The sequence below is a fragment of the Pinus tabuliformis genome, chromosome 1_1 (assembly GCF_031772625.1).
Source record: "Pinus tabuliformis cultivar Carrire ecotype Pingquan chromosome 1_1, CPIR1, whole genome shotgun sequence".
NCBI classification, from domain to species: Eukaryota; Viridiplantae; Streptophyta; class Pinopsida; order Pinales; family Pinaceae; genus Pinus; species Pinus tabuliformis.
In genome coordinates, this window is record NC_142297.1 from 224,567,269 (window position 1) to 224,578,680 (window position 11,412).

General features: G+C 40.0%; 1 protein-coding gene across 1 annotated transcript; it reads right to left on the reverse strand.

Annotated features, from left to right (window-relative positions):
* Positions 1–398: 398 nt before the first annotated feature.
* Positions 399–7,981, reverse strand: LOC149212351 (disease resistance protein Roq1-like). Its single transcript, XM_089388650.1, has 3 exons — positions 7,821–7,981; positions 7,275–7,707; positions 399–1,025 (listed from the first exon to the last, which is right to left on the reverse strand). Exons 1-3 carry the CDS (start codon positions 7,979–7,981, stop codon positions 399–401), a joined length of 1,221 nt encoding a protein of 406 aa, XP_089244776.1.
* Between the last annotated feature and the right edge of the window lie 3,431 nt (positions 7,982–11,412).

An 11,412-nucleotide genomic window follows, 5' to 3' on the forward strand; every position in this document is an offset into this window, starting at 1 on the left:
AGAGCCATAGCAGCTGTGGTGGCTGCGCAACTCTAAATATTTTTTCCACACTATAACCTTCAGCCCTAAGCAGCTGCAATCTGCCCATATTAGTTGGTATTGTAAAGGATTGTTCAGGGCTGTTTCCCTGAACCATACTAATTCCTCGCACCTGAATTGTTCATTCGGAGCTGTTAGAAAAAAAGATTTGACATTCTGGAAAAGTTTAAGAATCCAAAAAATGAGACAAAATTTTGATAACACAACCCTATTTTGACAGTCCATGGAAAGCTTTAAATTACATACACGTGATTGGTCAGTCACATTATGAACAAGGCTGTCAGCTAAGCGCCAAAGCCGTTGCGGAGTTTCTTCCCATGCTTTAATTTTGCCCAGGTCTCTGAGGTGGTCCTGCATTCTTATACAGTTTTCCGAATCTTGTTTTTAAGGTTTCGAAAACCTAACCATCCTTGCCAGCTGGATTCATCCCATATTCTTATGGCGGTATCCCTGTCTTGCCCTATAAAGAAACATGCAATATCTAAAAGTATCTGCTTCTCCTCCTCATCCAGACTGTCATAGCTAATCGTGAGTCTGCTCAATATATCGTCGGGAAGATTTTTTGAGACTTTGTGCAATTGCTCTTCCCAATACTTCAAATCTTCGTAGCAAAGAAGCCCTCCGATCACTTGAAGAGATAATGGCAACCCATCGCAGTTATCCAAAAACTTTTCAACCATTTGCTCAAATCCAATACAAGGATGAGGGTGGTTGAAAGCATGCCAGCAAAATAGCTCTCGGGGGTGTTCTTTATTAAGGCGGGTCTGCTGGTAAATAAATGACTTTACAATCCCCGATCTTTTAAGAAGATCCTTGTTGCGAGATGTAACTAGAATTAAGCTACCTGAATGAATGGTATGTTTAATTGGTAAAAATAATGCATCTAGTTGACTGACATGATCAACATCATCAAAAACAATGAGAGCTCGGTGAGAAGGTGAGAGATGCCTTTTGAGTTTCTCTATGCCTTCGTCGGTGCTGCTTATCTGTACATCCGATTGAGCCAAGTCTTTAAGAAGTGTACTCTGCAATAAATTTAGAGAGCACTTGGCTGCGATTTTTCTAACATCAGACAGAAAATGTTGGAATATTAATTCCAACTGCAGCCAAGATCGTGGACGTGGCATGGACTATGGCGGCATCAGGACTACGCATCCAAGACCTCAGCACCGGCGTGGATTGACCAGAAAACGGCACCGGATTCTCTCGGGTTGATTTCAGGCGAAAGGAATAAACCGGCGATCGAACCCGAGAACATATAGAGATGACACGTGGTTTACCACTGACGTAACACAACGTCACGTTCTCGGGAGGTAAACCTCAGTAGTTGTATGGTTTCCGATATCAACCTCCGCCGTCCGATCTGGTTGTGTGTTCTCCACCGTCGATCTCTGAAGTTGCAGCCCGTCCGCGTCAAGTCAGAATTTTTGCGTGGAGTGTGGACAATGCTTGGTTGACTGTCGTCCTATCTGCGATGGAAGAATTAATGGTTTTTAATGGTTTTCGTATTGTTTGGTGGAGTCCCATTAATATGGGCATGGCCGCTTAGTTTTAACATAGTTTTTATATATATGCGTTGACCATTATTTTCATAAATACACATGGAACGAAAAAAAAGAGTGCGTGTTTTTATATGTGTTGGTCATTGTGAAATGAGAGCGCGCGAGAGCTGAAGTGTATGCTGTAGTTTTTATTGAGTGGTGCCTGCGAGCAAGTTATTTTGGGCATGGTGGCTGTGCACAATGTGAGTGTGTTTTTTTTATATATGTAATGCCCATTAAAACCAGAGGTGAGCGTGGTTTATATGTTTTATACATATATGTTGGCCATCGTGAAAGAGATGAGCGTGGATTGTTTTAAGTGTTGGCCATTGTAAAAATGATGGAGGCAGCATAGTGCACAGCAGTGCATAGTAAAGCAAAGAGGAGATGAATGCACAGCAGTGCTATCCGCAAATATGAAAGGTGCAGCAGCGAAAGAGCAGGGAGAGCTCAGAATGAAGACCAGCATGTGAAGCAGGGGAAGATATTGCACAACAGTGCATAGATCTTTTTATGTATTGGATTTGCATGGAAATGCAAAAGAAAAGAGTGCTCAAGCATTCTTGAAATTGTGAATGTAATTTACTGCATATGTGTAAAATATTTTTACAGCAGTATGTGTAAAAATAGTTTTACAGCAGTAATGTAAAAATGGGTTTTACAGCAGTAAACCCAGCACAGTAAACTCTCAGTGGAGAGAAAAGACAAAGCTTTTGTTTTTGCTGAATGCAAGTTTTTTGGAAGATCCCTCTGAGTGAAAGAGGATGAATGTGTATCAGTGTTTTTGTTTTAATGAATTGAAATGATTTTATGGCTGTGTAATACTCTGTTCTGAGTTATTTTTTTTTCAAGAAAGAGGTTCTCTGCAAATGATCCTGGAACAGTAGAAACAGAGCATTGCCTCTGTGGTATTTTCTTGAATGGTTTTTGGTATTTTCCCCACCTAAAAAATACCCAACAGTGGTATCAGAGCAGGTCCATGCTCTTTGATGGTGACAGAGCTAGTCCAGGCTCTTTGAAGACTCAAAGAAGCTGAAGGAAGGTGTTGTTGCAGCAGTCAAACCTCTCCAGCAGTGTGAAGACTCAGCCAAAAGAGTTAAGGTATTTTTCAAAGCTTTCCTTTGTGTTATTGTTGAAGGAACAGTCAGTGATTTAAAAGAAAACACAGTCAAGTATTTAAAGACTAGATAAGAATGGCAAGGTCAAAGAAGAGAGCCTCCAAGCCTACTAAAAATGTGTCTCCCTCTTCTACTAAACTAGAAGGCAATCTATTTGAAAGCATTGTATTTGAGGTTCCAAAGTTTGATGGAAACTTTGATGTATGGGAAATAATGATGAGGACTTTCCTAATGTCTGAGGGGATTGAAGTCTGGGAGTCAGTGATTGATGACAGCCAGAAGGATAAAGAATCCATGGAGTATGATGCACAAGCAACAAAGACTATCTTGGATGGTCTGCCTGATTCTGTGAAGAGGAATCTAGGAAAATATTCATCAGCAAAGGATATATGGGACAGACTGCATGACCTTCATGCAAAGGGAGCACTGACCATGACCATCAGTGAAGAACAAAATTCTGAACCCATCATAGAAGTTGAAAATGAGAGGCTTGACCTCATCAAGCTTCAAGTAAAAGAAAGAGATGAAGAGCTTACCAAGCTGAAGAAGGAGCTTGACCAATGCAAGAAGAAACATCATGAAGAAGTCATATCCATGACAAATCAGCTGAATGAAGCAAAGAAGTAGGCAGATGCCTTGACAAGTCAACTTGAACAAAGACACAAGAAAGTGAATAAGCTTGTAGAAGAGATTGGACAGTACAAGGTAGAGGTCTCCTCCCTTAAGTCCGAACTACAAGAAGCCAAGAAGCAGGCACAAGGAGCTGAAAAGAAAATGAAGAGCAGTCAAGCAAAAGATGAAGAAATCTCCAAAATGAAGACAGATATTATCTCCTTCAAAATAGTAGCAGCTGAAGCTACTCGTAGCAAGGAAGAAATCGAGGGACAACTAGCAAAGAAAAATAATGAATGTGAAAAGTTAGAAGAAGAGATTGTCCTCCTCAGGAAGAAGGTTGAAGGGATGAACAAGATCATGAAGAGCTCTCAAGCTTTGGATGACATGCTCAGCTATCACAGATCTCCATATGATAAATCAGGACTTGGGTATGTAGGTGAACCCTCAAACAAGGATGAGGATGCTTTAAGTAAAGGAGATGTGAAGAAGCCAGAAAGAGATGGTGATGCTCCTAGTTCCAGCAAAGGCAAGGAGAAAAATGAAGGCTGCAATATAAGAAATCCTGCTCCAAGTAGAAAACCAGCTCCAAGAAGAAATGTAGCTGATGGCAAGAAGGCAAGAGGCAATGGTGATCATCAAAGGATCTCAAGGCAGCAAGACTTCAGAGGTACATCAAGGAAACCTCCATCTCCCAGGTACCAAAGTTCATTTTATGGTTATTGTTATGCTTGCTCAAACTTTGGTCATATGGCAAAACACTGTAGAGCATTTCATGGAGATAAATGTTGTGGTCCCCGAAAACCTCCAAGAAACAATTTCACAAGAAGAAATCATGAATTTTTATTCATGAAAAATGTAGAATGTTTCAAGTGTCATAACATTGGGCATATGGCACGAGATTGTAACTTGACATGGGCTCTTACACAAGCTAGACCCATGCAAAAGAAGAAAGTTACACAAGTATGGAGAAGAAAAGAAATACAGTGTGAAAGCCCCTTAAGCAACGCAGCTGATCTAAGTTTATTTTGAGAAGAATCTGCTAAAAGAAGACAAGCATACATTAAAGGGGAGCTTGAAATTTTTTTTGTTTGCTGAACTGTATTAACAATCACCTTTTGATGAAGACCTTTTTATAAAGGAAAAATATGAAGTTAAATCTGCCATAAGAGCAGAGAAGAAAAGGAGCCAGCACTCAAATGTAAAGTGCAGCAACGCAATAAGAAGTGTGCAAAGCATGGAGACCCTCACAGCAGTGGGAAGATAAAACACGAAACAGTAGTTTGGAATTTTTTTTTATGGAGCACATGCAAAGAAATGCATAAAGAAAAATAGGGACAGCAGATCTTTAATGCACATGGGTGAATGATAATGTGTGGCAGCAGCAAATTGAAAGGAATTGCACAGCAGTGCGTTGTGAAAAGAAAATGAATGAAGTTGAAGATTGTGTGAAGCAAGGGTGCATAAGAAAAGGCAGCAGCCAGTGTTTTTTGTGGAGAATGAAGTGCCAAGAGTATGATGAAACAAAAGGCAGCAACCGTGCAAATTGCAGAGGCAACGCAGCAGCAAATAAAAACCCAGTGATGACAGTCTATGGTTATGGGTATGGACAGCAGTGAATATGAAAAATGCAGCAGCAAGAAGTGTATGGATAGCAGCGGCTTGAAGAAAAGTTTTCCCATCGTGAAGAAGGAGAAGCACACAACAATGCAAACAAGAAAGATGCAACAGCATTGAAGTTTTGTTGAAGAAATGAAAGGTAATGGACAGCAGCACATGTAAAAGAAATTTTTTCCTTACAGCAGTAAAGGTAAATGTAATGAATTTGTTGTTCATTGAATTGAAATGCAACATATGCAACAGCAGTGAGTGTAAGAAATGTTTACACACAGCAGTGTAAATTTGTAAGGTGGGACAAAGTAATTGTTCCAGAAAAGACAGAGTATTTTGTCTTTGAAAAGTGCACAAGCAGTGCAAGTGTAGACACAGCAGTGTGGGGTAGACACAGTAAAGAAGATGGCACAACAGTGCAGCAGAGAATATGCAGCAGCATAAAAGAACAATGTAATGAGTTTGCACACACAGCAGTGCAATGATTGTTTGTTTTGGAACTGCATTTGAAGCAGTCATTTGGTGAAACCCTCTATTAAAGAGGAAGGTGCTTTTCAGCACATTGTCATTAGTGAATCCCTCTGTTGAGAGGAAGATGCTTTTCAGCATAGTGTGGTAAATCCCTCTATCAAGAGGATGATGCTTTTCAGCATAGTCACAGGTGAATCCCTCTGTCATGAGGAAGGTGCTCTTAAGCAAAGTTTCAGGTTAATCCCTCTACTAAGAGGAAGACAACTTTGTTTGTTTGTGAACTGCATCAGAAGCAGTTGGTGAATTCCTCTATGCGAGGAAGATTGGTGAATCCCTCTATGTGAGGAAGTGTTTGGGTAAGATTGAATGCCCAGCAGTTGAAATTAAATGGGAGTGTTGGAATATTAATTCCAACTGCAGCCAAGCTCGTGGACGCGGCATGGACTATGGCGGCATCAGGACTACGCATCCAAGACCTCAGCACCGGCGTGGATTGACCAGAAAACGGCACCGGATTCTCTCGGGTTGATTTCAGGCGAAAGGAATAAACTGGCGATCGAACCCGAGAACATATAGAGCTGACACGTGGTTTACCACTGACATAACACAACGTCACGTTCTCGGGAGGTAAACCTCAGCAGTTGTATGGTTTCCGATATCAACCTCCGACGTCCGATCTGGTTGTGTGTTCTCCACTGTCGATCTCCGAAGTTGCAGCTCGTCCGCGTCAAGTCAGAATTTTTGCGTGGAGTGTGGACAATGCTTGGTTGATTGTCGTCCTATCTGCGATGGAAGAATTAATGGTTTTTAATGGTTTTCGTATTGTTTGGTGGAGTCCCATTAATATGGGCATGGCCGCTTAGTTTTAACATAGTTTTTATATATATGCGTTGACCATTATTTTCATAAATACACATGGAACGAAAAAAAAGAGTGCGTGTTTTTATATGTGTTGGTCATTGTGAAATGAGAGCGCGCGAGAGCTGAAGTGTATGCTGTAGTTTTTATTGAGTGGTGCCTGCGAGCAAGTTATTTTGGGCATGGTGGCTGTGCACAATGTGAGTGCGTTTTTTTTATATATGTAATGCCCATTAAAACCAGAGGTGAGCGTGGTTTATATGTTTTATACATATATGTTGGCAATCGTGAAAGAGATGAGCGTGGATTGTTTTAAGTGTTGGCCATTGTAAAAATTATGGAGGCAGCATAGTGCACAACAGTGCGTAGTAAAGCAAAGAGGAGATGAATGCACAGCAGTGCTATCCGCAAATATGAAAGGTGCAGCAGCGAAAGAGCAGGGAGAGCTCAGAATGAAGACCAGCATGTGAAGCAGGGGAAGATATTGCACAGCAGTGCATAGATCTTTTTATGTATTGGATTTGCATGGAAATGCAAAAGAAAAGAGTGCTCAAGCATTCTTGAAATTGTGAATGTAATTTACTGCATATGTGTAAAATATTTTTACAGCAGTATGTGTAAAAATAGTTTTACAGCAGTAATGTAAAAATGGGTTTTACAGCAGTAAACCCAGCACAGTAAACTCTCAGGTGGAGAGAAAAGACAGAGCTTTTGTTTTTGCTGAATGCAATTTTTTTGGAAGATCCCTCTGAGTGAAAGAGGATGAATGTGTATCAGTGTTTTTGTTTTAATGAATTGAAATGATTTTATGGCTGTGTAATACTCTGTTCTGAGTTATTTTTTTTCAAGAAAGAGGTTCTCTGCAAATGATCCTGGAACAGTAGAAACAGAGCATTGCCTCTGTGGTATTTGCTTGAATGGTTTTTGGTATTTTCCCCACCTAAAAAATACCCAACAGTGGTATTAAGCTACCTGAATGAATGGTATGTTTAATTGGTAAAAATAATGCATCTAGTTGACTGACATGATCAACATCATCAAAAACAATGAGAGCTCGGTGAGAAGGTGAGAGATGCCTTTTGAGTTTCTCTATGCCTTCGTCGGTGCTGCTTATCTGTACATCCGATTGAGCCAAGTCTTTAAGAAGTGTACTCTGCAATAAATTTAGAGAGCACTTGGCTGCGATTTTTCTAACATCAGACAGAAAACAGGATCGATCATAGTTTGATCTGTAACGGTTGAAGAGTTCCTCTGCAAGGGTAGTTTTCCTAACCCCGCCAAGACCCACAATTCCTACAACTGTAGTCTTCCCGCTTTGCTGCTGAGATAACACTGTTCTTTCAAAATCTTTAACTTTGTCCTCCACGCCAGTTGGGTGTTTCGCGACATTCAGAAGTGTTTTCCCAACCTTTTTCCAAATTTGTTCCACGACCTTCTGGACGAGCTGCCCCTCGTCACTGAATAATATTCACCATTCAATGACAAATAAGGAACGCCCACAAAAAAATATATGATACACGTCACAAACGAGTAAATAACTAAGGATAATAGGGAAAAGTAAGGCACTTACCCATTACAGGCGCTCAGCTCAAAACCGCTTATGTTTGATACAACAAAAAGAGATTCCCTCCATTTTTCCAGAGTGTCGTAGTCATATCGTGGCTTTTGTCTGTTGGTTTGAGAATCTAATGTTGTCTGCTTTCCTAGCTTGCGCAGGGCTCGAGCATACATTCCATTTTTGTTCCGCTTACAGAGAAGGATACATAGAAGGATACTTATGGAATGGTCGGTTGAATGCTCACGAGGATACAAAGAGGGATGCTCAAGAGAATAATTAACAGGGATACGTTTAAGGCTCGACTAAAAAGTCCATCTCCACCCCGCGTCCACCGAAGTTCTGAAGGACTGACATTATAGAAGATCGGAAGAATTGTTTTCCCTTACTCCAACATCTGGACGAGCTCCTTGAGACACCAACTTGATTCGGCATATGGAGGAGAGAAAATCGCTACATGTACAGAGGCCGTCTTAATAGCCCCTTCGATTTGAGGAGTGAAGTTGTCTTCCCCTTGCAATTCCTCGATGTCCAGAAAGACTCTTAATCCCTCTGCAAGAAGACGATGGTAGAGATGGCTTGCAAGGCTTTTCTTGACGTCAGGACCCCGGTGGTTAATGAAAACGTCAAATTGGAAGGAGTTGTTGCCAGTACCATATGAAGTAGAAGGAGATGCAGATGCCATGGGATACAGAATAGTAATAAAAAAATGTAAGACTAAAATAAATGTGAGACTGGGACTCTGCGCTCACTCTCAAAATTTCAGTTGCCCTCGATCTGAAGAGTGCAGGGCGCCCATCAGCTGCTACTCTGTGTATCTATATCTCAAAATGTAACCAAAACTCCACTCAAATCTGTTCAATTTCCCAGTTGCGTATTTCGTTAAACTAGCCACGTCCTCATATGCATTGAACGAAGTTTATTTCCGTTCCTTTTTTATTATTAAAGTATTTTCAATATACATTGAACGAACCTTATTTCCGTTCTTTTTTATTATATTTTTGATATACATCAAATGATTATTTTTTACCCTTAAAATATTATTTACAATTTACAATTTACAATCGACGGTTCAACCAACCCCCTTAGCCGTACCATGTATATATGGAAGGCAGTTCCTATTTCAGACCCAATTTACAATCGACGGTTCAACCAACCCCCTTAGCCGTACCATGTATATATGGAAGTCAGTTCTTATTTCAGACCCTATAGAAATATAAATGAGCGCTAAGTACCTGTGACAGGACATTCGTGCATCTGAAGGCATGCTACATATGCGTGAAAGCCATACATCTCCATGCATATTCCGGCAACTCGATCACCCTACCTCCGGCAAGACGCGACACGAGCTCGATGGATGATAAATACTGTATACGAAATGATGTATCAGGTGGAATCAGTGTTGTACGCATTAATACCATTTATTTATATTCAAATTTGTAAACCCGCCCCGCCCAAATTCGAAATTTGAACTTGTAAACCAGTAGCGCCGACAAACGTGGGTCAGAGGCATTCAGGCCTTTCTGGAACCTTCAAGGCACCCCCCGGTTTCCTTTTCTATGAGGGGGAGGGGGAGGGGGAGGGAGAGGGGGGAAAGGCTCTGTAGCTTTATCTTTTACAGAAATGGGCGTTGCACAGGTTGTGATTCTCCTTCTGGTTGTGTATTTGGGATGTTCCTTTTGCCACTGCATTCAGTCTCACTGTCCTCAAGATCCTCTCGACATCGAAGCCTCTCAAGATGACTTCAATTGAGTCGATTTACAACGGGTTTGCAATTTTTGTATTGTTTTTCTGTTTCAGTATTGGTTCTCTGTTATTGGGCAGGATCAAGAACGGTGAATAAGGTTTGAGCAGTCAGAATTTATGCAGAGGAAGCCTCTCAAGATGACTTCAATTGAGTCGATTTACAGTGGGTTTGCAATTTTTGTATTGTTTTTCTGTTTCAGTATTGGTTCTCTGTTATTGGGCAGGATCAAGAACGGCGAATAAGGTTTGAGCAGTTAGACTTTATGCAGAGGAATTGGCTGGGGCTGGTTTTATATTTTTCAATTGCTACCATTGTATTTTTTAGGTGGTTATTGTATTTTTAGTAGGCACATGTATATGGGATTTGAGCTTTGAATTTCTTTTCACATAACAAATTTTGTTATTTTTATAGCCATGAGATTTGAACTCTTCTCGCACATAACGTATTATTTTTATAGCTATAGAGATTTGTATAAGAGTTCAGAGGCGCACAACTTATCAACACAACACAGAACCAAATCTGAACACTTGCTTCATTCACAGATTTAACAAGTATATATACAAGTTGTAGATGTTTCTGGAGATCAGTTGAGTCGGTGGCTTGTTGGAGAAGCTTTCCTGTTGTCAATGTTTCTGCCGACTTCTAGAACAGCGGCTAGCTGATTTCTAGATACAACATTAAATGATTGTTGAATATTGCTGTCTGGTTGTTGGAATTACTTATGGTTTCCAACACTCCCCCTTAATTCCAACTACATACAATAAACAAGACACTATACTCTTAATTGTCATGCCTGCTGGTCTAAGTCTCAGCTAGACTTACAACAAAACATTTCATTTTTGTTTTCTTGCTAAAAGGTCCATTCTTGTTCATTTGTTGATGCAACTTCATCTTCACTTTTCTTGCCATAAAATAGTGATGGAGCTTCTCCTTTCTTGATTGCAGGGTAACATTCTTCAACATTGCTTCACGTTCTTGGGACCCATACTTGTCCTTAATGGTTGCAATTTCTTCCAGTTTTGTTGCTTCTTCCTGATTGTGAATATCTGCATGCTCAAAAACAATGTTAGATTCATAAACAAAACCATATTGATTTTTGTCATCATGCTCTTTGGAAAGAGCTTTGCTTCCTTCATTTTTCTTTTCTAACATAGTTGGTTGATTCATGTCTTCAACCTCTTTCGTCAATTTTGTTACTGCAGACATGTTGTCCTGCATTTGATTGGTGTATGGAGGTAGGCAACTCTTCTCACCAAACAACAACTCATCAATAAGATGCTTTTCATGCATCATGTTTAACCACTCATCATGGGATACATAATTGTCATCAAATTTGACTTCATAGTTTTCTGCATCATAGGTAATTTCTTTACTATCACATGCTACACTATTGTCAGTTAAAGACATACTTTCAGCCTTAATCCCAGCTATGATACTTTCAACACAATCACTTTTAGCTACAACACCTTCATCAACTTCAGCTTTCTCACTACCCTCCATACTGTATTTCATTTCAAGAATATCCCAAAATATTTTTGCATCACGTATTTCACCAAATTCATACAAAATATTAGACAAAATGTTTTCATCTAAAGCTGATATGATGAGAAACAATGCTATTGCATTTCTACGCTTATCATTAAGATTTATAAAATCTTCTTGGACAAATTTCCATAAATCTACTGAACCAAGCAATCCTTCCATTTTAATTGCCCAAAGCTTAAAATTTTTACTTGAGAAAATTGGCAGCACTGGCATTAATCGTTTTAGTATTGCATCAGTGTCTTCCAATTCTTCTATCTGATTCAGATTTTCTTCTGCAACTATTGCCATTTGAGAAAATTCAACTGCCAGGCTATA

Excerpts from the sequence above, each read along its gene's own strand:
- LOC149212351 (XM_089388650.1), bottom strand. The coding sequence starts at position 7,981 with ATGTATGCTCGAGCCCTGCGCAAGCTAGGAAAGCAGACAACATTAGAT. Across the intron at positions 7,708-7,820 it reads GAGCTGAGCGCCTGTAATGG|TGACGAGGGGCAGCTCGTCC; the intron begins GTAAGTGCCTTA and ends AATATTATTCAG. Across the intron at positions 1,026-7,274 it reads TTTTTGATGATGTTGATCAT|ATAAGCAGCACCGACGAAGG; the intron begins GTCAGTCAACTA and ends TCGGATGTACAG.